The sequence below is a fragment of the Adiantum capillus-veneris genome, chromosome 9, assembly GCF_014529385.1.
Source record: "Adiantum capillus-veneris isolate H3 chromosome 9, ASM1452938v2, whole genome shotgun sequence".
NCBI classification, from domain to species: Eukaryota; Viridiplantae; Streptophyta; class Polypodiopsida; order Polypodiales; family Pteridaceae; genus Adiantum; species Adiantum capillus-veneris.
The window spans coordinates 132,289,294-132,317,094 of record NC_140939.1 but is presented as its reverse complement, the minus strand read 5'-3'; the positions used below and the strand labels follow the sequence as shown (position 1 = coordinate 132,317,094).

The following is a 27,801-nucleotide window of genomic DNA, read 5'->3' as shown; positions in this document are numbered from 1 at the left end:
AATGAAGCAGCGGAATCAACAATCCAAGTCTGGGACAATGCATCATTGACAGTCAACAAAGCATCAATAAGATCACTCTTGGTGATCTGCATATCTTGTGAATGAACATTTAGAGAGGCATGAAAGTCATAAGCATCATCATCTGACAAAGTGGCACACAAGATGTCCTCTATATCTGACAGCTCCTCAATCACGATAGTAGAAGCCACATTGGCCTTCTCTTTGTCCTTTGAGCTATCCTGTGCATCTGCCTTGACTTTCTTCTTCTCTTTCTTTTTGTCTCCGCCATTCTTTTTCCTGGCAGAGCTGCCTTCTTTCCACTTGCTTTCCTCCTGATTTCTTCATTCAAGATAGAACCCCTAACACCATCAAAGGTCAAATTGGGGTTATTGGAGAACGAAACCACCAAAGTTTCCCATGACTCAGGTAAGGTTATAAGCAAGAAGATAGCTTTTAGCTTATCATCATAAGGGGGCAAGCCAGAATTTTTAACTGCAACAAAGTATCTACGGACAATGATAAGTGCTCTGCCGCGCTCTTCGACTCATCTAGTTGCATGCCAACAAGTTTTCGCATCAAGTGCACCTGGTTGACAGGCGTTGTATTTTCATACATTCCCTTTAACTTCTCCCACACATCAAAAGCAGTCGTGAGACCTTTCACATTTCGGTCTCATCTGTCATGGCCATTTTAATGTATGTAACGGCTTTCTTGCTCATGCTAACCCATGCTTCATCTGTCATATTCTGTGGCTTCACCTATACAAGTGCCCCTTCGCAATCCTTATCCTGTCTTTCCAAAGATCAAAACCTGTACCATCGAACCTCCTAATCTCGAAGAGGTTCTTCACATCCGAAGAAGATGAGGCCATAGTTGCACGAAATAAGAGGGATAATACGCTGAATTTTTGGGCAAAATGTGCAAAAATCGGAGTATAGCCTCACAGAGATGTGCACTACAGCTCCAAATGGTCACATGAGCAATTTGGAGCAAAATAGGTCGTTTTGGACACAAAATTCCATTTTCTGAAATTTATGCGTAGGAAATTTCAGCGAGCGAATTTGTGCTCGAAAACAATAAATTTAGTTGTTTTTAACCTTAGAAGACATACATAAGGCTAATACACAGCCTTGAGAAGCATGTAAGCGCAAAAGCCCCAATTTGTAGCATCAAAATTGCATGAAATTGAACCACAGATGGTCATACATCGACAAAATTTGTCAAATGTGCGTGGATTGCATCTATTTGCACTTTCCCCAATGTAATCGCATCATAAAAACACTTGCAAAAACCTGCGTAAATCTGAAATTTGCTTAAAACACCTGTTTTAGGGCTTGTTTTTCGGCAATTTCAGGGTTTTCGGGTAGCGGGGACTTAGCAAAAGTATTCCCACACCTTAATACATCATTTGCAAAACCTGTATTTTGTTGTCATAACCTGTAATTTTCTGTTTTTGACCTAATTTCAGCCTGTTTTAGGTCAATTTTGGTTGCCGGGAGCTCTCTAGTGTTGGGACGAGTCCTTTGGCGACGAAATTGCAAAATCTCGCGTGAAAGTTGACCTTCTTGGCTGAAATTGAGTGTTTGTAGGTATGGGGGCAAACCCTAACCTGGCTCTGATACCAGTTGATGAGCGCGCGGCGGTGTGTGCAAGTGAAAGAGCACGCGAGGAAGTGCAGTGTGTGTGCAGAGAAGGGAGGCGAAGGCAAGCAGGAGAGCTAGCGCTAGCAAAAGAAGAGAGAGTGTAACAGACTTGGACACTCCAAGTCAAAAATCAATCACGACAGCACCCAAATAACCACTTCAAACAATTCACAGATCACAATAGATTTGCACTGGCCCGGCGGAGTTCCGTGCCTAGAAATATTGGCCCCAAAGACTGGCGCCCCTTTCGGTATTTCTTTTTGTATTAATCAATCATCAAAGTACAAGAGAGCGGTTAGGGTTTCACTCTCAGACTCTGCGTCAGATGCTCTCTGAAGTGAGACCCTCACTACTTATTTAAAGGTTACAAGGGATGCCCAAAAGCAGAGCCCCAAAAGCTTGAAAGCAAAAGTAGATTCTCTCTCTCTCTCTCTCTCAATGAGAGTCAATAAAAAGCAAGTTCTCTTTTTCTCTCTCTTTCTCCCAAATCATAGCAAAAAGCTGAGATTTGTGTCGCTCAATGTAAAAAAAAAAAAAAATAAAAAAATTTTCACCTCCGCGATTTTCGGAAATTAGGGTTTTTGGCAGAAATTAGGGTTTGCAGGAATTTTAGGGTTTCTGGCAGAAATTAGGGTTTCTGCTGTCCGTAGCCACGTCATCACTTTGTGACATACCCCCCTCTTGAAAGCATTGTAATCGACCGCGATTACGCCTGCAAAACCGACAAAAGCCATAAACCGTCTTAGCAGACACTAACTGTTAGTACCTACGTACTAGAAACACACATCTAGCACATGTACAAAATCGACAGTCACATCACCAGACATCACAGGACATCACCAGACATCAGATGACATCACATGACATTCAACATTCATTCGGATCTTAGACCATGATTTATAGGCAATGTAGCTAGCAATCACATCTAGGTCCAATCGGGACCTCATCGATGTCCGATTGACTAACCTCTATTGCAACCGTGTTTATTTGAGATCAATCAGACCAAAATGCTGCAGTCATTTCGGCTATCAATTCCTGCACTCAAAAGAAGTCAAGAACAAATCAGTATCATTATCAGGAATTCCATTTCATAAAGTCATCCAGCAGAATACTGTGAGCTCTCAGTATCCATGAAGCTCAAAGAGACATCAGCGACTTAAGTATCAAAATCAAGGCATCTGTTGACAAGGGAGCGGAGTGACTCCCCTCTTGTGCATCCCACTGCACCAGATCTTCGGCCAAGCTGAATTCTGGGTTCCGTTTGGAGTAGACTATGCTAAACTAAAACATCGAGGTAAAGTTTCACAATCCGAGGAGTATCTGCTAGGTCCTCCTTCTCCATCCACTTCGCATCAAATGCAGGAAAGTTCGTGAACTTAAACCAAGAACCGCCTTCGGACTTTTCCTTTCTTCGTATCGTTATGTGCCAAAATCTGTTCAGGAACAAGGATCTCCTCGTTTTCTTCCACTTCGGGTTGTTCATCAGGCTCCCCATCATCAGGCACATCACCCTTAACAGGTTTCAAGAGACTCACATGAAATGCATTGTGAATCCTCCAAGTATCTGGCAGTTTCAATCGAAAGGAGACATCATTTATCTTGTCAGTGATCTGGAAAGGTCCGTAGTATCGCATACTAAGCTTTGGAAAAAGCCTCTCCTTTCCCTTTTTCTTTCGTAGGCGTGCCTTCTCAAAACGTAAGAGCACCCAATCATCCTCCTTCAATTTCAAGTCGCGACAATGGCGATCCGCTGCCTTTTTCCCTCGTTCTTGAGACTCTGCAAAGTCTCGCGAACCTTGGCAAAAGCCTATCCAAATCTCGCGAATATTCATCCGCTTCAAATATCTAATCTTTCGTGCTCAGGAAGGATGGATCCTTCGCAGCACTTTCAACAATCTCACATGGCGTCTTCCCCGTCGAAGAGTGTATCGTGTTATTGTAGGCAAATTCCACCAAAGGTAAGTTCTTTTCCCGTTTAGTTTTCTGATCCGAGATACAAGACTTCAATAAATCTAAAACCATTGAATTGGCAATCTCAGATTGCCCGTCAGTGTGCAAGTGGAATGATGACGAGAACTGCAACCGCGTGCCAATGTTCTCCCAAATTGCCTTCCAAAACAAACTCATAAATCTGGGGTCTCTGTCGGAGACAATCGTCTCAAACGTGCCATGTAATCGGAAAATCATCGTGATCATTCTGTGTTCTTGGGAGATCAAAAATGAAATCCATTTCAATATTTTCCTAGGGGCGGGTGGGTATGGGTAAAGGCTGTAACAATTCGTGTGCCTTATGCCTGTCAAACTTGACCTTCTGGCATACTGCGCACAAACTCTTCCATATCCTTTTTGAGTCTCGGCCCAAAAGAAGTATCTCTCTACCCCCTTCATGGTGGTAGCAATGCCGCGGTGACCCGTAAAAGGTGAACCTTTGCACTCAATGGTTGTGTAACGCACAACATAGTCTTTTTTCATCAAGTAGCCTTCCCCGAAGGGAGTATCTAGCTACTGTCTCCCCATCTCGTATTCGTGTGAAAATATCTGCAAAATCTGTGTCTGCGGCATACTGATCGACCATATCCTCGAAGTTCCTATGATGTATCGCGGAAATAGCAAGAACCAACGTCTTCCGAGACAAAGCATCTGCCACCACATTCTACTGTCCCTGCATGTGGACAATCTGGAAGTGAAACTGTGACAAGATGTTCGCCCACCGCATCTGCTTTTCCGAAAGCTGCTTCTGTGACAAGAAGTAGCGCAAACTGTGATGGTCTATAAAGACAGTAAAATCCGCTTCGAGTAGGTAGTGCCGCCACTGAGTAAGAGCATGGATCATCGCCAAAATCTCATTCTCATATATGTGTGCTGTCATCTCCGGCCTAGAGAACAATCGGCTCTCATAAGCTATGACATGGCCTTCTTGCATCAAGACCGCACCTAGACTACGACCACAAGCATCACAATATACTTCAAATGACTTCTGCAAGTCCGGCAAAGTCAAAACAGGTCCTGTAGTCAATTTCTCTTTCAAGGTCTGAAAGGCAGTCACCTCTGTGGATCTCGACGAGGAAGGTACTCCTTTCTGTGTCAAGATATGCAAAGGGGAAGTAACCTCTGCAAACTTTCATATGAACCGCCTGTAGTACGAACACAGTCCCAAGAAGCTTCTAACTTCAAAGACATTCCTCAAATCGGGCCAATCACGGATAGTCTCTATCTTGGCCGGGTCCATTTGCACTCCTGCTGTTGACACAATGTATCTCAAAAAGTGTATCTCTGGTAGCAAAAATTCACTTTTCTTTGCATTAATCACTAACGTGTGATCTAGTAATGCCTGAAAGACTTGAAGCAGATGATCTTTGTGTTGTGCCTCATTCTTGGAGAAAACAATGATGTCGTCAAAGAAAGTGCAAACAAATAGCCTGTACTCTCGAAAAATCCTGTCCATCATCCGGTTAAATGTCGCAAGAGCATTGGTTAAGCCAAAAGACATCACCAAAAACTCAAATAACCCAAAAGTCGTCTGAAAAGCTGTCTTGTAGACGTCTCCCGATGCTATCTTGATTTGATGATATCCACTCTTCAAGTCAATCTTGCTAAAGCACGAGGATCCCTGTAACATGTGGAGTATATCATCGATCCTAGGAATCGGAAATCTGTTCTTGGTGGTGATTTTGTTGAGAGCTCTATAATCGATGCACATTCTCCAAGATTCGTCTTTCTTCAAAACCAACAACAATGGAGAGCAGTACGGTGAAGTACCAGATTGGACAAGACCCTTTTCCAAGAGGTCTTTCAGTGGGTTCATAATCTTTTCATTCTGTACTCGGCTCACACAGTAAGGTGGCCGGTTTGGTTGCGTGCTTCCAGGTATTAGATCAATGGTTTGATCTTCAGGCCCTTTGAAAAGCAATCGGCATGAGTGTGGAGAAAAATCTTGGTGTTCTTTTGATCAGGTCAAAACATATTCAACCTTTATCCATCGTTCAGTTCTCTCCCAAAAAAATGAGTAAGAAACTGAAGTTCATCAAGTACAATCTCAAAGCCCTTCATTTATCAAAGTCGCTTTCTCGGCCCGGTACTCAACCACGGCGTAGTTCTTGTGGTACGAAGGGATCCTGAGTAGAACGTCACTCGCGTGCCTTGAACACCCCTATCATTGCAAACGAAGTTTGCCAATGCTCGGTGTAATGGCAACATCCCATCCGGGTGCCGGTCGAACTACCTCCGCCTTTGGCGTCCAGTCCGTCGGGCGTAATTTCCAAATCGAGCCGCCAATTCCAAGTGAAAAGAAGTTGGCCTTGGCTCCTTCAAAAGAGCTTCCTGATCCTTCACTTTGCCCCAAAAGTGGCAAAGTTTGTACTTTCATTCATTAGATTCGGTGTAGGTCCCACGCCATGTGGTACCAGTTCTGCTTTTCTATCTGCCTTTTTTGCCACGTTCCTCAGTTGCTCTCGAACTCTTAGGCCTGTCGTTGTCTTTATCATTCTGTTCTTTCTGTGCCTTTTTAGGGAACTTCGCGGGGAGATGTCCTTGTTCCCCGCATCCAAAGCACTTCCCCTCTCTAATGAAGCGAGCTCTCTCCTCGGGAGTAAAGCTTGGGTCGTGCATCCTTTTTCTCTGGGTTGTTCTTTTTCTTTCTACTTTCATTCCCAGAAGTCTGTTCGGCTCGTTGTGTCATGGCCTCATCTGTGGGGTAGGTCAGACTGCCAGAGTGAATGGCAAAGCCCCGCTTCGCATGACTCATCAACTCCTGAATAGAAGCTGACTTTTGTTCCAAGCAGTGATCTTGGATCTCTGTAGGTAGACCCAAGGTAAACCGCTCAATCTGTTCTTTGAACGAGATCTTCTTGAATGAAGAGGCGGGTAGAAAAGAGCTCCAGAATCTTTCACAATAAGCATTGATTGTATCTTTCTTGGTCATCCGAAGATGGTTCCAAGCATCTCTTACATCTCATTCATATTCTTGCGTCAACCAAGAAGAAATAAAAAGCTTCTTAAATTTCAGCCATTTAACTGGCGCAATCTTGTTTAAAAGAAGCGTGGACCACCAAGTACGAGCATTCCACTTAAAGTAAGAGGCAGCTCTCCGAATCTGGGAGTGCTCTGAATAGCGTCCTTTCGCGAAAGCGATGTCAAACTGCTGTATAAAAGACAAAGCCTTCGAAGCATCTGAGTATCCTGAAAAAGTATCAAACTTGATCGAGTGGCCACCTTCCTTAAACTCTTGGACTTTCTTGCTTTTATCTTCGAGAAAGTCATACTGGTTGGCTTTGTAAAAATTCTTCTTGTTCGCATAAAAGTTTCTGTCATCGGAATCTGAGCTGTTTGTAGACGAGTCCTCAGTAGAACTGTCAGTCTCTGGGCTACTTCTTTTCCTTTTTCTTGCCCTTTCCGAAGCTTTGTTTCTTGCTTTGCTTTTCACCTTTTGTAACCGGCCTGTTAACTTCAAAAAGGGCGGTAGACTTTACTTCAAACCTTGATTTAGCTTTCACCCATTATTAGTCGTCTATTCTATCTGTGCTATAATGACACAAGAGAGGGGAATGGGATACAGATGCTAGAATGCATCTGTATGCGAGTCAGACACAAGATTGGCTCCTAAATAGGCGTCCCTTTCGGTATTTCTTTATTCTTTAAAAGAGGGAATAAAAGCTCGGGTTCCCTACAAGCTGCCACGCACAATCTGGGCTGAATTTCTTTTGTCTTGGCCCGATTTCGGCATCATAACTGTACTAGGACCCTTCACAGTCAGTATCCCCACGCATTAGATGACTTTCCCGACGCATACGGACACTTTGCAAAACCTGGCGAGAATCTGCAGCACGCTGAATTCTCTGTTTTTTGCCCCGAAAATGCGCCAGATCACTTGTACAGCGGTCCCCTCGCGTCCCCGAACCTCCTGGGGGTATTAGGGTCCGTTTAGCCCTAAACCTGCAAAAATACACAGCAGGCTGTAATTCACTGTTTCGGGCTCCGTTTCGCGTGCCGGTCGCATCTGTAGCAAGTCCTTGAGCTCCCGCACCTGTAGGGCTACTTGCCCTTTGAATCGGACAAGATTTCGAGCGTGAAACCTCTCCGAATTCACTTGTACCTGCGGGGGATTAGCCGCTCGCTAATCCACTTCCTGTGCAAGAGGCTCTTGCCTCGGCAATCGCGCATGAACCCACACAACTGTACATGGTCAATTTGATGAGTCCACTAGAGGGGCATAACCATAAAGAATAGGGGAGAGAGAGCAGTGAGAGGTGTGTAGGTCATGACATCCTGCACCTCACTGTACATAGAGGGTAAGCCAGCACTCCATTGAAGCTCTCCTACCTGAGACAGCACTCAAAAAACGAGCTCATAGTTGAAAATCACGATTTTGCCTTCTCTTTAAGTAGTAAACTGGCCTTAGAGTGCCAAGTGTCACTCATTTGTGCATTTTCCCGCTTTAGACCCTCGGGTCTAAAAATATCTCACATGTAGCCTCTGTTGATTTGGCCACAGAGGAATAAAATGATCCCCATGTCAAACTGCACGTAATGACGCGAAGACATTTTGCCGTCCAAAAATAGCAGTCCCTAAAATTCAGGAGTTTCTGCCATTACATTCTTCTAGGTCATCTGACCCTCTCTGTACACTGTAGCCACACCCATAATTGAAATGTAGCCTATGTAGCAAAGGATTCCGCTGTGGTTGGCCAATGACCCCACTTTGGCTAACCATAGTCCTTGTCCAACCTTAGTGCTCTTTAGCCCACAGGCCTGGACTCTCTCTGAACAGTTCCACACTGGCTATGTAATGCAGGGCAGTTAGATTTCCAGAGGGGTGTTTCCAAAAGATAAAACAAACGAAATTCCCCAAAGAAAGAGAAAATTAAAAAAAATGGAATTGCCACTGGCTGGTGACATACCCCCCTCTTGAAATCTCAAACGTCCTCGTTTGCACCTATGTCGTACATGGTCACAGTCAACCCTGGTGTATTCAACACCTCGTCGACACATGTATTGCCTGCGCGTGAACCCTGTTCCAATGACATAGTGGTAGCTTCGCACTCTGCCATTGCTTTGAGTCATTAACTTTCCAATGACAAAATGGTAGCGACGCATTTTGCCACTGTCTTTTAGTACACGTTGGATCCAGTAACACTTTCGAGCATACCCAAACCGACAGTTTAAGAATGCAGTTACACATGTACCCTTTAATAGAAGCAATTACTGTATCCTTGACAAACTGACAAGAAATACTTACTTCTATAGCACTAACCAAACTTTTGGACATTCCATAAGAGAAATTGCCAAACTGACAATCTGTACAGCTCTTAACATTCATGTAACATGCACTTCATTTGAGGTCACTGTAAGTAACATGTACATCATTTCTTTCAGAAGCCATTGTCACACTGACAATCCATGTAGCTCTAAATCTCAAGGGGTCAAGGTAGGTTGCAAACCAAGGTTATAAGTTCCCATACTTTTAGTGACCTTGCAAGTTCACTTTTTTCCATCCACTTGACATCCAGAGGTGAATAGCTTTTGAACTTTACCAAACAACACCTTGCAACCTTGCCTTTTCTTTTCTTTCTTTATGTGCCAAAATCTGTTCCGGGACCAAGATCTCGTCAAGTTCCTCGACTTCCGACTGATCTTCAGCTGGCATATCTTCTGGCACATCACCCACATAGGGTCTGAGAAGACTTACGTGAAACGCATTGTGAATCTTGCAACTCTCAGGCAATTTCAACCTTTATGCAATATCACTGATTTGTATACTGAGCATCGAAAATAATCTTTCTCTGCTCTTCATTGATCTTTGGAGATTAACCTGTGATCTACCCTTATGCTGTCACTTTTCTTGGGCTGAGAATTCTCTTTTTCACCCAATTTTGGCAGCATAATTGTAGTAGAAACCTTCACAACCAAAAATCCACATATCCAAGTGATTATCCACGCATAATAGAGCACTTTTGCAAACCTGTCCTGGAAATTCAGCACGCTGAATTCTCTGTTTTTAGCTCCTAAAATGCTCTAGATCACTTGTATTACTGTCCTCTAGCTTCCCCGAAGCTCTTGGGACAAAAAGACATCAAATAGAGTCAAAACCCTAAATCTACAGAAAAATACAGCAAGCTGTATTTTCTTCTTTTGGGCTCTGTTTTGCGTGCCAATCGCACCAATTAGTAGCCTTTGATCTTCTGCATCAGTAGGACTACTTGCCCTTTGATTTACACGATATTTCTTGTTAAATCATCCTGTACTTGTTTTGAATTAGCCTTTAGCTAATTCGGTACCTGTATGAAATCATTCAAAGTGGAAGGAGTCTGTCCTTGTAACAACAGTGTATTCCACCGCTGACTTGCATTTTTTTTTCCAGAAAAGTGGTAGCTATCCTGACTTTAAATGCTCCTTCCAACAAATGCTTTGTCAAACTTTTCGAGGAAAGAGAAAACCTTTGTCCTCTCATCAAAACCATTGAATGTGTCAATGGACTCACTGATCATCTTCTTTGTATGGCTTTAGCTTATCCATTGATTCCAAATTGTCAAAAGAGACAGTTTGCAGAATGGGTACACCTGTGGGAGCCATCTATACTCCGTGGCCAGTAACATGTTGATGTCCAGGTGTTATATTCATTGATGGGATTGAAAAACCAGCCATACCCAAGTTGCCTTGTGACACCCCAAACTGACCTTGTGTACCCTAAAATCCTGGGTGCAAACCAATGTTTGCATACATGGGGTTGGGTACCATGCCTTGCATACCCCTAAACACTGTTCCTGCATGCCAAAACTGCCTTGAACTTGATGTGCTATTGATGAAGATGTATGAACTCCATAAATCTTGGATTCTCCATCAATTGCTTGAAATGGTCACAGCAGTAACAACCTGCAAAGCTTTCTCTGCTTGGCATGAACTCTCGCCAATTTCATGTGCAGTTGAAATAGGCTGTCTATCCTCTGAAGAGGAACCCTCTTCCTTGTTGCCATCCATCCTGTATCCAAAGAAAGACTCGTAGCCTTTCTCACCTGTATCCAAAGAAAGACTCTCGTAGCCTTTCTCACCTGTAAATCCAAAGAAAGACTCGTAGCCTTTCTCACTTGTATCCAAAGAAAGACTCTCGTAGCCTTTCTCACTTGTAAATCCACTCGATCTACTTTCAAACTCTCTGTGTTTTCAAGGTCATCCCAAACTCTCTCTGTGTCTTTAACCCAAACTGACCAAGGCTCACTTTTTGAGGAAAAAGTGATTTAATCCTGTCGATGGAACCATGAAACTGGCGTGTTAACTTCAAAAAGGGCGGTAGACTTTACTTCAAACCTTGATTTAGCTTTCACCCATTATTAGTCGTCTATTCTATCTGTGCTATACTGACACAAGAGAGGGGAATGGGATACAGATGCTAGAATGCATCTGTATGCGAGTCAGACACCAGATTGGCTCCTAAATAGGCGCCCCTTTCGGTATTTCTTTATTCTTTAAAAGAGGGAATAAAAGCTGTGGTTCCCTACAAGCTGCCCCGCACAATCTGGGCTGAATTTCTTTTGTTTTGGCCCGATTTCGGCATCATAACTCTACTAGGACCCTTCACAGTCAGTATCCCCACGCATTAGATGACTTTCCCGACGCATACGGACACTTTGCAAAACCTGGCGAGAATCTGCAGCACGCTGAATTCTCTGTTTTCTGCCCCGAAAATGCGCCAGATCACTTGTACAGCGGTCCCCTCGCGTCCCCGAACCTCCTGGGGGTATTAGGGTCCGTTTAGGGCCAAAACCCTAAACCTGCAAAAATACACAGCAGGCTGTAATTCACTGTTTCGGGCTCCGTTTCGCGTGCCGGTCGCATCCGTAGCAAGTCCTCGAGCTCCCGCACCTGTAGGGCTACTTGCCTTTTGAATCGGACAAGATTTCGGGCGTGAAACCTCTCCGAATTCACCTGTACCTACGGGGGATTAGCCGCTCGCTAATCCACTACCTGTGCAAGAGGCTCTTTGCCTCGGCAATCGCGCATGAACCCACACAACTGTACATGGTCAATTTGATGAGCCCACTAGAGGGGCATAACCATAAAGAATAGGGGGGAGAGAGAGCAGTGAGAGGTGTGCAGGTCATGACATCTTGCACCTCACTGTACATAGAAGGTAAGCCAACACTCCATTGAAGCTCTCCCACCTGTGACAGGACTCAAAAAACGAGCTCATAGCTGAAAATCACGTTTTTGCCTTCTTTTTAAGTAGTAAATTGGCCTTAGAGTGCCAAGTGTCACTCATTTGTGCATTTTCCCACTTTAGACCCTCGGGTCTAAAAATATCTCACATGTAGCCTCTGTTGACTTGGCCACAGAGTAATAAAATGATCCCCATGTCAAACTGCACGTAATGACGCGAAGACATTTTGCCGTCCAAAAATATCAGTCCCTAAAATTTAGGAGTTTCTGCCATTACATTCTTCTAGGTCATCTGACCCTCTTTGTACACTGCAACCACACCTAGAACTGAAATGTAGCCTATGTAGCAAAGGATTCCGCTTTGGCTGGCCAATGACTCCACTTTGGCTAACTAACCATAGTCCTTGTCCAACCTTAGTGCTCTTTAGCCCACAGGCCTGGACTCTCTCTGAACAATTCCACACTGGCTATGCAATGCAGGGCAGTTAGATTTCCAGAGGGGTGTTTCCAAAGATAAAACAAACGAAATTCCCCAAAGAAAGAGAAAATTTAAAAAAATGGAATTGCCACTGCCTGGGGACACCTTTTCTGTCTTCTTCGCTCGAATCTAAAGAGCTAGAAGAACTGTCAGAAGAAGAAGAAGAAGAAGAAGAACTCGGTACTCCTTCAAATCAAACACACTTCTTCTGTTTCTTTGCCTTGTCAAAAGTCGACTGACGACCCAAATATCCCGGGAAGTCAGCGCTTTTCTTCTGCTTTTTTGCCGTGCTTTTTGGCTTTCTTTTGCGCGTCAAAAAGCTGAGCAATCCGTGCATCAACCACCTCTTCTAATTCCTTCTCTGAATATTTTTTGTGAGCAAAAGGTTTCTTGAGAGTGGGTGTAGTGGTTATCTGCCACTGCTCACGCACTTCTTGAAAAGAAGTCTCGCACATATGTTTTGCAAATTTTGGGTCCTTCTCAAAATTGAGTCATTGCATCGCCGATCAACTGGCGATGCTCCATCTCTCGCCGCTCCGCCTGAGTAGGCCGAGGCGGGCCATACACTTTGTCTGAATCTTCGTTGTGATCCCAGCCCGCATCTCCAAATGCAGAGGGAGTCGACTGATCCTTGCATGAAGCCAGAGGTGCCGCGGAAAAAAAATTGGGGATCGGATTTCCCGTAGTAGAGAAATCGGCCGTGCTCTGATACCACTGTAACAGACTTGGACACTCCAAGTCAAAAATCAATCACGACAACACCCAAATAACCACTTCAAACAATTCACAGATCACAATAGATTTGCACTGGCTTGGCGGAGTTCCGTGCCTAGAGATATTGGCCCCAAAAATTGGCGCCCCTTTCGGTATTTCTTTTTGTATTAATCAATTATCAAAGTACAAGAGAGCGGTTAGGGTTTCACTCTCAGACTCTGCGTCCAGATGCTCTCTGAAGTGATACCCTCACCACTTATTTAAAGGTTACAAGGGATGCCCAAAAGCAAAGCCCCAAAAGCTTGAAAGCAAAAGCTGATTGTCTATCTCTCTCAATGAGAGTCAGTAAAAAGCAAGTTCTCTTTTTCTCTCTCTTTCTCTTAAATCATAGCAAAAAGCTGAGATTTGCGTCGCTCAAAATTTTCAAATTTTAAAAAAAATAAAAAATAAAAAAAATCACCTTCGCGATTTCCGGAAATTAGGGTTTTTGGTAGAAATTAGGGTTTGCAGGAATTTTAGAGTTTTTGGCAGAAATTAGGGTTTCTGCTGTCCGTAGCCACGACATCACTTTGTGACAGAGAGCACGTAAGTTTTCTTCAAAGGGGATAAGTGAGTGAGTTGTTTGAAACTCACTTACCCTTTATTATTTGTATAAGGACCAATTTAATAAGTTAGTGGCCAAGTTCAATGTGAACTTGGCCAAAGGTTAGTAACCTTTAAAATGTACATTAAAGGGGACCATTTGGGCCTTCAACCCAACAAGTTCTTGGCCAAAGGTTAGTAACCTTTAAAACTATACAGTAAAGGGGTCATTTGGGCTGGCCATTTGGGCCTTTAACCCAACAGAGTGGTTGTACTTGCTCGCAAGGTGGAGTCCGCACCAAGGTTGGTATTCTCCGTCAGTAGTAAGGCTACCTAGTGACTCAGGTGGTCAACGTTGACATTGCAACAATATCTCCATCCGCAGTATCCACCTGTTTGGAGAAGTTTTCCTTGGTTATGCATCCACAAGCATCAGAAGCAATCAACATCGGAAGTCCAAAAAGAATCCAATAATAGATGTTTGGCAGTTGTGCCTCATTTTTAACAAGGGGGGATGTCATGTGCACACTTCACTTGCGCTACGTGGACATGTTTTTGCTATTGTCTAGCATCAGTCTTTTAGCTTAGGACCTAGCCTGGCACTTTGTGAGCCTCTAGCAGGACGTGCATGCCCAGCCTGGCCATAGTTGCATACCCTCTCTTGCACAAGACAACATTTCAGCATGTAGGCAATTTGCCGCGTGTGAACCATCTCTTATCATGTTATTTTCTAATAAGTGGTTTTCAGCCATATTTTCCCTTGGTCGTGGGGCTGCATTTTGGATTGCTCAACCCAGATGTTTCATGCCCACAAAGGCAGCATGGCCAGCGCTAGAATTGGCAGAAGAAGATAGCCAGCGTTTTCAGCCCTCCTTCTTAGCAGCGTTTTCAGCTTTGGAGACCAGCGATCTCAGCCAGCAAGACCAGCATTTTCAGCCCCTTGATCGCTACAGATTTCTGCGCCTAGCCTCGTCATGGTTGCAGAACCAAGCCATCGATTGTGCTAGCAGATACGGCGTTCATCCATAGACCCGTCCTTGACATTGTCGTCGTCGTCGACACAATACCCCAACACCTAGTACCGCTTGTGCCTTTGCTCGGCATAAGGATCCACAGACCGTCAAGAATGTCGTCATCGTCATCGACATAGATCCACAAACCTTGCAAGAATCTCGTCGCTGTTGTCATCGTTGTTGACACAGATCCACAGACCCATCAAGAACCTCATTGTTGCCGCGTCATCGTCGTGGACATAGACCCCATCAGTACCTCGTCGTTGTCGTCATCGTCGTCGACATAGACCCCACGAGTACCTCAGTACCCGCAGTACCCCAATAACATCAATACCGGTACCCAACATCAGTACCCAGCAGCATCAACATCTCAACACTTAGTCACTGTATCAACATTGTACAAGAATAAAGAAAGTACTTTCTCTGACAACAAAGCAAGGGGCCCTTGAGGGTTTGGGACTCGACATTCGGTGTCGTCTCTTTTCTCTAGCTCTTGTCTCTCTCTTTCTTTTAGTTCAGTTTTGCAAGTGAAGTGAAGTGTCCCTTGTGTTTGTGCGGTGTACTAGATCCGAGCTAAATTCATAAACACTTCCACGTGACACATTGCTTGTTTGCGTTCTTGGAAGATCAAAGATAGGAATCCATCGCTATGCTTTCCCATGGTCTATCAAGGATCAACAATGGTTGCAACAATCCCGATTGCTTTTGTCTGTCAAATTTGACTTTTTGGCATACTAAGCATGATCCTACAAATGTGTCAAAATCTTGATGCAAAGCTGGCCAATAGAAGAATGCCTCAACCCCTTTCATTGTCGCATCACTTCCACGATGCCCGGCATACGGTGGAGCATGACTTTCCATCAAAATCTTTGGTCGTAAGTGTTTTGTAACACAGCTTTCCATGCATCATGAGAAAGTCATTCTTAAGCATATAGTGTTCATAGAAACTCTTAGAGACCAAATGTTGTCCTAAACGCAGTCTTATGGACATCTTCTGGCCTAATGCGTATCTGTTGGTACCCACTCTTTAGGTCTATCCTTGTAAACAATGACGCTCCCTCAAGCCGATCAAGGATGTTATCTATCCGTGGTATGGGGAACTTGTTTTTGATTGTATTCTTATTCAGGGCGCAATAGTCAATGCACATGCGCCATGAACCATCCTTCTTCTGCACTAGGAGTACAAATGAACAAAAAGGGGATGAACTGGGCTGAATCGGCCCCTTCTCTAAAAGCTCGTTGATTTGACTCGTAATCTCTTTCTGTTGGGCTGCACTAACCGTGTACGGTGGTCTATTCGGTGGACTAGAACTTGCACAAGATCTATGGTATGATTATCTGGGCTCCGAGGAGGTAACTCCCCTGGCAAAGAGTTCGAAAAACGGTCATTAAAACCACTCAAAAAAGTTGACTTATCTTTATCTAAGGTAGACAAATTAGATACAACTTTAGGTACTTCTTTTGCAAAGATCAAGTACGCTGAAATATATTCTTTATTACAGATGAAATAGCAGAAGGAGAAACAATTGGAAGAGACTTCCCTTTAAGCTTTACATCAAGAACATGAGCCTTTTCTCTATCTACAAGGGTAATCTTTTTGTTGTAAGTATCCACCATATCATGCAACCTCTATGTCACAAACTGATGACGTGGTAGCTTGTACGACAGCTTGCTGGCGTGGCAGAAGGTGACAGATGATGACATGGCAGTAATACGGATTTCTATAATTTGCGCTGCTTGCTTTTTGGACCAGCTTTCTTACCAGTTTGCTTTTGGGATTGTTTGCTTTTGAGTTTTTAAGCTTTTGGGGCTCTTCTTTTGGCATCCCTTGTAAGAATAAAAGGAGCCCAAGGGGTCTCACTCTTCAGAGCATCAGGACGCAGAGTCTGAGAACAGAGAACCTGTCGGGAGTTGGACTTTGCTCAAGCATCAATATCAAAGAAATATTGAAAGGGGCGCCAGTCTTTGGGGCCAATCTCTCTGGGCACGGAACTACGCCAGCCCATGACGACCAAATTGAACTATGATTTTAAAGTTGTGAAGTATTTTAAGTGATTCTCTCGTCTGTCTTGTCGGATTCTTGACTTGGGGTGTCCAAGACCGTGACATGTAACACCATGGGATACCCATGTGACTTCTTCTGTGGGCAATCATTCGCAAAATGTCTCTCCTCTTCACAAATGTAGCATTTCTTGGTGCCTCTTAGAGCTTTCCTTTCTACAAAAGATTTTCCAGAAAAATGCCTTTTTTTGTTCTTGTCCTCGCCTCGAAGAAGATTTAGACTACGCCTTGGACGTGTTAGCTTTATCAGTGGAAGGTTTCCTTGTGGGAGGCACAGTAGGCTTTGCTGCATCATTGCCCTTGGTTGAAAAGTGTTTACCCTGGGACCCTTTCTTGTGGATATTAAATCCATCATAATCTCCATTTGATAGATTGTTGGCCACTCTCGCATTCTTAATCAATTGCGCCATATTCATGACAGTAGTCTTTGTGCAGTTGCCAGTAGTCCCTGATTTTCTTGGGCATTCCGCAACAATACTTCTCAATCTGTTAAGACAATGACACAAACCTATAGGAGGTTACTGACAAATGTGCTGCCCCGAATTGTTTATTGTACTGTTCACATTGTTTAGCATTCAACTCGTGTCATTGTTTAGCATTGTTTAGCCTCTCTCTCTCTCTCTCTCTCTCTCTCTCTCTCTCTCTCTCTCTCTCTCTCTCGTGTATATGTTCTAACTTGTGTTGATGCTTAAGCATTCGAAACACTTGTCTGTTAATAGGATGTTTCTATGGGCGTATGCGGTCCTATATGATATTGAACTAGTCTACTAATTGCTTTATCCATTATGGCCAAAGAGCAAGAAGGGGGATGCATGTGAAATAGGAGTATTGGATGTTAATCGGTTAATTGATCTCTTTTGAGCTTACATTCCACCCTTAAGCTTGGTTCTCGTGTAGTAACATGCAGATTCACCTAAGGAAATTGATTAAGCTTGATATATAAAGCTGTTTGAATTGGATCCACGTTGTTGGGGCTCGACTTTGATTGGCCCTGATTCAACAATGCGATCCACCATTGAAGCGCATTCCCTTTCAAGAAAGTGACAACCTTGCGTATCTTCGAAGACTCTGCGAAGTTTCCTCCAGCATAAGCTGCATCGAACTTTTGTTCGAAGGTCAAAGCCTTTAGTTGATCCTCAGTTCCCCTGAAAGTCTCAAACTTCACTCCCTGCCCACCTTCCTTGTAATCCTTAGGTTGACTCAAAGGAGTCAAATTATCATAAACAGGTGCCCGTAAAATTGGTGCTCCGTGATTGTTCATTCCAACACTCGCATCATGTGTTTTACGTGTCATATCTGCATTTTGGGCATATGGTTGCGAAAAACCAACCATACCAAGTTGTGTTCCGGGCACTCTAAATTGACCATAGGCACCCTGAAAACCTAGTTGGACACTTTTGTACCCATACATAGGGTTACCCATGCCTGTTTGCATTGTCCCAAACACGTCCCCTGACATATAACGTGTGGAAGGTCCAACCATAGCTTGAAAGAGTGAACCACCTCCAAAATAACCAGGGTATGAAGTAGATAACGGAAAGGTTTGACGCATAGCCTACTCATTACTCCCTTGACCATTCACAGACGTTCTTGTCCAGGTAAAGCAAATTGCCTTGAATCAATGGACACCGTTGGTTGCTCAACCACATGGGCTTTCCCTCGAGCATCAAGAGTATGTGCATTGGAAATCTTCTTTTCCTGCAATGGCTCAGTCATGCCCTGTGTTGAAGCCTGAAAACCCTGTGTTGGAGCCTGAAATTCTTGTGTAGGAGCCTGTAAGAACTTCTGCATCCTTATGTTGTTACCGGACTACTGAAACATTTCCATGCAGCTATGCAGTTGAGCTCTGAACAACTTGTCCTCTTCTTGAAGAGTTGAAGGAACTTTCGTTGTGCCATGCGAGGAAAGGTACTTGGTCTCTCTCGGAGTCAAGGTACCCACCAGATCACGTGCCAGTTCTTCTTTTCATTGCATCTTCTGCTGCTTCCTTTGACAGAAAAAAGCTAATCAAAAGCAAATTTTGGTTGCTTGCAAATTGCGCCGCAAAATGTAGGATGGTGTATGGACATTGTGCTATAGACTTGGGCTCCCCAAGCCGAGAATCTGATGCAACACACGTGAGAGAACTTGAAAACAACTTAACAAACTGAACGAAATTGAGATAGAGAAATATGACACGTTATGACGAAGTTCCACGCCTAGAGAGATCGGCCCCAAAGATTGGTGCCCCTCTCGGTATTTCTTTATTACTGATGCTCCACAAAGTATAATGTTCGAGGGTCCTCGTCTCTGCCGCACTCCCGCAACGTACAACCGGCAAGTGAGAGGCCTTGGCACTTTATTGTTAGGCCCTGGGCCTTCCAAAAGCAGTGTACATGAAAAGCTTCAAGTCTAAAAGTATCTGGTTCCAAAGCCTAGCGCCAAAAGCTACCAACACAAATCACGGAAATGTGTTCGGAATTGGCTATGCAAGTTGTTATAATTTATTTGCATCTTTCACTAGGGTTCGGACCTTTCTCTATCCGGAGAGCGTCCAATCGACCATGCCACGTCATCACTTTGTGACATACCCCCATCTTGAAGAATTGTGATCGCCCTCGATTTATACGTGCAAAACCAACATAAGCCAGAAACTAGTTTAGTAGACATTGACTCTAAGTACTAACGCACTAGACAACATATCCGACACTTGCACAAAGACGACAATCACATTCAAATCACTATCCCCGTCAAGATCTTGGATAAGAATCATGATCTATTATAACCTATTTAGCAATCACATCCAAATCTCACCGATCTCTCGCGGATGTATTGATTAACTAAATCTTGTTACTATCATATTCACATCACCTCTCAAGTGAAGAAAACCAAAATGTTGTAGTCATTTTGTCTTTCAAACATGCACTCAAACAATGCACACATGAGAGAGCACATAATAGATTCATTTTAGGAATTCCCATTTCGAAGTACTTCTTTCATAAAATCATACAACAGAATATTGTCAGCCCGTTAGTGTCCCTGAAATCACAAAGGAAGTCAGTGACTTTATTCCATCTTGGTAATCTGTGTCAAAGGAGCGGAGTAACTCCCCTCTTGTGCAGTCCTAGTTGCACTAGATTCAACCCGCTGATCATTGGGAATTGTAGTGATTACCCATATTTCACAAAAAATTTTAATCGTTTTTTTCGAATTGTATTTATTGTACCTATCCACCTTGGCATGGGTCTCGTGGAAAACGAAGAGTGAAAAAATCGTTGTAAAGCTGGGTCGGGCAATCTCATAAAAAATCCCACGATTTGGTAATTGCTGGCTAAATTGTCACTTATTAATAAGTTGATGAACCACCAATAAGAGGTGCTTCGTTTGCAGTTCATACCTAGGCTTGGTACTAATGGTGCTTTATGGGAACTCTCCCCAATGCCTACACCTAGCAGACATTGGTTGTGCTCGTGTGCAATCAAATGGTATGCGACTACACTGAAGTGCTTGGACATGCACGTCCTGCGTACAGGCTCACAAGGGTGCCAGAACACTTCTTAGGCTGCCCTAAACCCTAGAAATAGGAGTTACAGCTTGGCCACATGCACATAGGGTTAGATGCGTCGTGACAGCTGGAGGCATGTTTGCAGCTGCCTGTGTTAGACGGTGGTAACTGCCTTGGGTCGCTCTCGGCTGGTCTTGATTTTATAACAAACTTACTATGGCGATGTGTGGATCTAATTTGGGGCTTGTAACGAATGTACAACAGATTACAATCTTATCCCGTACAATGGTAGACTCACTCTAGCCACGTATGTGGTGACTTGCCCGTGCCTAGTTTTAGGGTTGGTTGCAGGGCTGAACAGATTGGTCAAGCTCCAGACCTGTACTAGGTTATTACACTGTATGTGTTAATTTTCAGAGTCTGATGGTGGCGATTAGAGAAGTTAAGTCTCGTTGAGATTGTGTTACATCATTGTATTTGCTAGTTTGGTTATGTTTTACCTGTCCTAGGTTGGTATATAGTAGTTTCTCATTTCAGTCTTAGCTTACATTAGGATTTAGGAATTTTTTCTTTTTCTTTTGTTTGTCGTGTGCCTTGTTTTGTGTTATGGTGAGTGTTTTAGACCTCTCTGAACTATATAAGAGGCTAAAACACTTACAAAAACACAAAAGCAAGGCACACTAGAAAACGGAGGCTTTTTTTGATACCTAAGTTCAGATTTTTCAGACCTTATGAAGGTATATGTGTTTACATTATTGAGATAAGTTTAGCCTCGCTAGCATTTGTTTCAAGAAGAGGAGTTTAGCCTTGGTCATGGTTGCTTATACATTACTTGGATTTTTACAGCCACCGAATGGATAAAAGGGAAGCCCATGGATGAGGTTCTAACAATCAAGAACAGGTTTTCTTCCTTTTTGGTAATTTGTGAGCTTTTTGAGTTTTCACCAACTCTGCTTACGTTTTTTTTTGGGCTTTCCTCACAACAGCGATATTGCGAAGCATTTAGCTCTGCCTCCCGTAAAGCTTCACTGCTCCATGCTGGCCGAGGATGCTATCAAAGCCGCAGTGAAGGATTTGAAGGCTAAGAATGTACAAAATGGATCATCTGAGAAGGTTGCCGGTGAAGCTAAAGCTTAGGATGTTAGTCCTGAGGTGAAGAAGTTTAGTTAAGTGTTTTAGAAGTAGATGGCTCTTCTTGTATAATCGGATTGTGCCATCTTGTATAAAATCCACTACCTTTAATCATAAATCTTTTGAGTGCCCTTGCTTTGGACTACCATTCTCTTGACATTGCAAAGCCGGGGTCGCAAGCGATCTTATTATGAACTTTTGGTTTTCACGTTCAAATTGTTGGGCTACAGCTCAATAGTTGTGTTTTGCTTTGTCGACTTCAAACAGTTTGCTTTCTGTGTTTTCGTTCTTGTAGGCTACTTCTAAAGGTTTAGCTTTTAATGCATCGACAAGGGTGAAGGCAAGATCAAAATTTTCTTGTGATTTGCCCTACTCCTTTTGGGATTTTTTGGGTGGGAAGGTTTGCTGAAGCTGAAGTTGGTTAATATATTCAAATTTAATATCTTATGGTGGGTTGTTTGGCTATGCTTAATATGGTTGTGTTAGCCATTATCTCTATGTTAGACCTTTGCATGATTGTACGTCTATGGGGGGTAAGTCTGTGTTCACGCAGTAATACACATGGTACCTAGTTTGACACCCACTTTTGGCCACCGGTCAGTGCAGATAAATTAGATATTGTTGGAAGAAAAATATGATTGATGCATGATGGCTGTATACTTTTGTGGATGATGACCACAAGTTCTCAACATCCCACTTTTTAACGGGTTTCGTCGATACATAGATTTGTGTGTTATCTCCTTAGTATATACATGTCTATCTATATACTATTCAACCTGTATCTAGATCTCCTAAAAGAAAAAGAAGACAAATGTAAAACCTATATTTATATCTCCTAAAAGAAAAAGAAGACAAATGTAAAAAGAAGACAAATGTTGAAGGTTTGAATGATTGTTGCTGAGCTTCTGGCCTCTCTCTCTCTCTCTCTCTCTCTCTCTCTCTCTCGTGTATATGTTCTAACTTGTGTTGATGCTTAAGCATTCGAAACACTTGTCTGTTAATAGGATGTTTCTATGGGCGTATGCGGTCCTATATGATATTGAACTAGTCTACTAATTGCTTTATCCATTATGGCCAAAGAGCAAGAAGGGGGATGCATGTGAAATAGGAGTATTGGATGTTAATCGGTTAATTGATCTCTTTTGAGCTTACATTCCACCCTTAAGCTTGGTTCTCGTGTAGTAACATGCAGATTCACCTAAGGAAATTGATTAAGCTTGATATATAAAGCTGTTTGAATTGGATCCACGTTGTTGGGGCTCGACTTTGATTGGCCCTGATTCAACAATGCGATCCACCATTGAAGCGCATTCCCTTTCAAGAAAGTGACAACCTTGCGTATCTTCGAAGACTCTGCGAAGTTTCCTCCAGCATAAGCTGCATCGAACTTTTGTTCGAAGGTCAAAGCCTTTAGTTGATCCTCAGTTCCCCTGAAAGTCTCAAACTTCACTCCCTGCCCACCTTCCTTGTAATCCTTAGGTTGACTCAAAGGAGTCAAATTATCATAAACAGGTGCCCGTAAAATTGGTGCTCCGTGATTGTTCATTCCAACACTCGCATCATGTGTTTTACGTGTCATATCTGCATTTTGGGCATATGGTTGCGAAAAACCAACCATACCAAGTTGTGTTCCAGGCACTCTAAATTGACCATAGGCACCCTGAAAACCTAGTTGGACACTTTTGTACCCATACATAGGGTTACCCATGCCTGTTTGCATTGTCCCAAACACGTCCCCTGACATATAACGTGTGGAAGGTCCAACCATAGCTTGAAAGAGTGAACCACCTCCAAAATAACCAGGGTATGAAGTAGATAACGGAAAGGTTTGACGCATAGCCTACTCATTACTCCCTTGACCATTCACAGACGTTCTTGTCCAGGTAAAGCAAATTGCCTTGAATCAATGGACACCGTTGGTTGCTCAACCACATGGGCTTTCCCTCGAGCATCAAGAGTATGTGCATTGGAAATCTTCTTTTCCTGCAATGGCTCAGTCATGCCCTGTGTTGAAGCCTGAAAACCCTGTGTTGGAGCCTGAAATTCTTGTGTAGGAGCCTGTAAGAACTTCTGCATCCTTATGTTGTTACCGGACTACTGAAACATTTCCATGCAGCTATGCAGTTGAGCTCTGAACAACTTGTCCTCTTCTTGAAGAGTTGAAGGAACTTTCGTTGTGCCATGCGAGGAAAGGTACTTGGTCTCTCTCGGAGTCAAGGTACCCACCAGATCACGTGCCAGTTCTTCTTTTCATTGCATCTTCTGCTGCTTCCTTTGACAGAAAAAAGCTAATCAAAAGCAAATTTTGGTTGCTTGCAAATTGCGCCGCAAAATGTAGGATGGTGTATGGACATTGTGCTATAGACTTGGGCTCCCCAAGCCGAGAATCTGATGCAACACACGTGAGAGAACTTGAAAACAACTTAACAAACTGAACGAAATTGAGATAGAGAAATATGACACGTTATGACGAAGTTCCACGCCTAGAGAGATCGGCCCCAAAGATTGGTGCCCCTCTCGGTATTTCTTTATTACTGATGCTCCACAAAGTATAATGTTCGAGGGTCCTCGTCTCTGCCGCACTCCCACAACGTACAACCGGCAAGTGAGAGGCCTTGGCACTTTATTGTTAGGCCCTGGGCCTTCCAAAAGCAGTGTACATGAAAAGCTTCAAGTCTAAAAGTATCTGGTTCCAAAGCCTAGCGCCAAAAGCTACCAACACAAATCACGGAAATGTGTTCGGAATTGGCTATGCAAGTTGTTATAATTTATTTGCATCTTTCACTAGGGTTCGGACCTTTCTCTATCCGGAGAGCGTCCAATCGACCATGCCACGTCATCACTTTGTGACATACCCCCATCTTGAAGAATTGTGATCGCCCTCGATTTATACGTGCAAAACCAACATAAGCCAGAAACTAGTTTAGTATACATTGACTCTAAGTACTAACGCACTAGACAACATATCCGACACTTGCACAAAGACGACAATCACATTCAAATCGCTATCCCCGTCAAGATCTTGGATAAGAATCATGATCTATTATAACCTATTTAGCAATCACATCCAAATCTCACCGATCTCTCGCGGATGTATTGATTAACTAAATCTTGTTACTATCATATTCACATCACCTCTCAAGTGAAGAAAACCAAAATGTTGTAGTCATTTTGTCTTTCAAACATGCACTCAAACAATGCACACATGAGAGAGCACATAATAGATTCATTTTAGGAATTCCCATTTCGAAGTACTTCTTTCATAAAATCATACAACAGAATATTGTCAGCCCGTTAGTGTCCCTGAAATCACAAAGGAAGTCAGTGACTTTATTCCATCTTGGTAATCTGTGTCAAAGGAGCGGAGTAACTCCCCTCTTGTGCAGTCCTAGTTGCACTAGATTCAACCCGCTGATCATTGGGAATTGTAGTGATTACCCATATTTCACAAAAAATTTTAATCGTTTTTTTCGTATTGTATTTATTGTACCTATCCACCTTGGCATGGGTCTCGTGGAAAACGAAGAGTGAAAAAATCGTTGTAAAGCTGGGTCGGGCAATCTCATAAAAAATCCCACGATTTGGTAATTGCTGGCTAAATTGTCACTTATTAATAAGTTGATGAACCACCAATAAGAGGTGCTTCGTTTGCAGTTCATACCTAGGCTTGGTACTAATGGTGCTTTATGGGAACTCTCCCCAATGCCTACACCTAGCAGACATTGGTTGTGCTCGTGTGCAATCAAATGGTATGCGACTACACTGAAGTGCTTGGACATGCACGTCCTGCGTACAGGCTCACAAGGGTGCCAGAACACTTCTTAGGCTTCCCTAAACCCTAGAAATAGGAGTTACAGCTTGGCCACATGCACATAGGGTTAGATGCGTCGTGACAGCTGGAGGCATGTTTGCAGCTGCCTGTGTTAGACGGTGGTAACTGCCTTGGGTCGCTCTCGGCTGGTCTTGATTTTATAACAAACTTACTATGGCGATGTGTGGATCTAATTTGGGGCTTGTAACGAATGTACAACAGATTACAATCTTATCCCGTACAATGGTAGACTCACTCTAGCCACGTATGTGGTGACTTGCCCGTGCCTAGTTTTAGGGTTGGTTGCAGGGCTGAACAGATTGGTCAAGCTCCAGACCTGTACTAGGTTATTACACTGTATGTGTTAATTTTCAGAGTCTGATGGTGGCGATTAGAGAAGTTAAGTCTCGTTGAGATTGTGTTACATCATTGTATTTGCTAGTTTGGTTATGTTTTACCTGTCCTAGGTTGGTATATAGTAGTTTCTCATTTCAGTCTTAGCTTACATTAGGATTTAGGAATTTTTTCTTTTTCTTTTGTTTGTCGTGTGCCTTGTTTTGTGTTATGGTGAGTGTTTTAGACCTCTCTGAACTATATAAGAGGCTAAAACACTTACAAAAACACAAAAGCAAGGCACACTAGAAAACGGAGGCTTTTTTTGATACCTAAGTTCAGATTTTTCAGACCTTATGAAGGTATATGTGTTTACATTATTGAGATAAGTTTAGCCTCGCTAGCATTTGTTTCAAGAAGAGGAGTTTAGCCTTGGTCATGGTTGCTTATACATTACTTGGATTTTTACAGCCACCGAATGGATAAAAGGGAAGCCCATGGATGAGGTTCTAACAATCAAGAACAGGTTTTCTTCCTTTTTGGTAATTTGTGAGCTTTTTGAGTTTTCACCAACTCTGCTTACGTTTTTTTTTGGGCTTTCCTCACAACAGCGATATTGCGAAGCATTTAGCTCTGCCTCCCGTAAAGCTTCACTGCTCCATGCTGGCCGAGGATGCTATCAAAGCCGCAGTGAAGGATTTGAAGGCTAAGAATGTACAAAATGGATCATCTGAGAAGGTTGCCGGTGAAGCTAAAGCTTAGGATGTTAGTCCTGAGGTGAAGAAGTTTAGTTAAGTGTTTTAGAAGTAGATGGCTCTTCTTGTATAATCGGATTGTGCCATCTTGTATAAAATCCACTACCTTTAATCATAAATCTTTTGAGTGCCCTTGCTTTGGACTACCATTCTCTTGACATTGCAAAGCCGGGGTCGCAAGCGATCTTATTATGAACTTCTGGTTTTCACGTTCAAATTGTTGGGCTACAGCTCAATAGTTGTGTTTTGCTTTGTCGACTTCAAACAGTTTGCTTTCTGTGTTTTCGTTCTTGTAGGCTACTTCTAAAGGTTTAGCTTTTAATGCATCGACAAGGGTGAAGGCAAGATCAAAATTTTCTTGTGATTTGCCCTACTCCTTTTGGGATTTTTTGGGTGGGAAGGTTTGCTGAAGCTGAAGTTGGTTAATATATTCAAATTTAATATCTTATGGTGGGTTGTTTGGCTATGCTTAATATGGTTGTGTTAGCCATTATCTCTATGTTAGACCTTTGCATGATTGTACGTCTATGGGGGGTAAGTCTGTGTTCACGCAGTAATACACATGGTACCTAGTTTGACACCCACTTTTGGCCACCGGTCAGTGCAGATAAATTAGATATTGTTGGAAGAAAAATATGATTGATGCATGATGGCTGTATACTTTTGTGGATGATGACCACAAGTTCTCAACATCCCACTTTTTAACGGGTTTCGTCGATACATAGATTTGTGTGTTATCTCCTTAGTATATACATGTCTATCTATATACTATTCAACCTGTATCTAGATCTCCTAAAAGAAAAAGAAGACAAATGTAAAACCTATATTTATATCTCCTAAAAGAAAAAGAAGACAAATGTAAAAAGAAGACAAATGTTGAAGGTTTGAATGATTGTTGCTGAGCTTCTGGCCTCTCTCTCTCTCTCTCTCTCTCTCTCTCTCTCTCGTGTATATGTTCTAACTTGTGTTGATGCTTAAGCATTCGAAACACTTGTCTGTTAATAGGATGTTTCTATGGGCGTATGCGGTCCTATATGATATTGAACTAGTCTACTAATTGCTTTATCCATTATGGCCAAAGAGCAAGAAGGGGGATGCATGTGAAATAGGAGTATTGGATGTTAATCGGTTAATTGATCTCTTTTGAGCTTACATTCCACCCTTAAGCTTGGTTCTCGTGTAGTAACATGCAGATTCACCTAAGGAAATTGATTAAGCTTGATATATAAAGCTGTTTGAATTGGATCCACGTTGTTGGGGCTCGACTTTGATTGGCCCTGATTCAACAATGCGATCCACCATTGAAGCGCATTCCCTTTCAAGAAAGTGACAACCTTGCGTATCTTCGAAGACTCTGCGAAGTTTCCTCCAGCATAAGCTGCATCGAACTTTTGTTCGAAGGTCAAAGCCTTTAGTTGATCCTCAGTTCCCCTGAAAGTCTCAAACTTCACTCCCTGCCCACCTTCCTTGTAATCCTTAGGTTGACTCAAAGGAGTCAAATTATCATAAACAGGTGCCCGTAAAATTGGTGCTCCGTGATTGTTCATTCCAACACTCGCATCATGTGTTTTACGTGTCATATCTGCATTTTGGGCATATGGTTGCGAAAAACCAACCATACCAAGTTGTGTTCCAGGCACTCTAAATT

General features: G+C 42.9%; 1 protein-coding gene across 1 annotated transcript in view; it reads left to right on the top strand.

Moving 5' to 3' along the window:
- The window catches only part of LOC147451193 (uncharacterized), a 43,436-nt gene extending 21,935 nt beyond the window's left edge, over positions 1-21,501 (top strand). The window contains exons 2-3 of the mRNA XM_086520155.1: positions 20,970-21,024; positions 21,110-21,501. Of these exons, the coding sequence (XP_086376281.1) occupies positions 20,970-21,024; positions 21,110-21,260 (206 nt within the window). The 3' untranslated portion in view covers positions 21,261-21,501. The remainder of the gene's footprint in view (positions 1-20,969; positions 21,025-21,109) is intronic.
- The last annotated feature ends 6,300 nt before the right edge of the window (positions 21,502-27,801 follow it).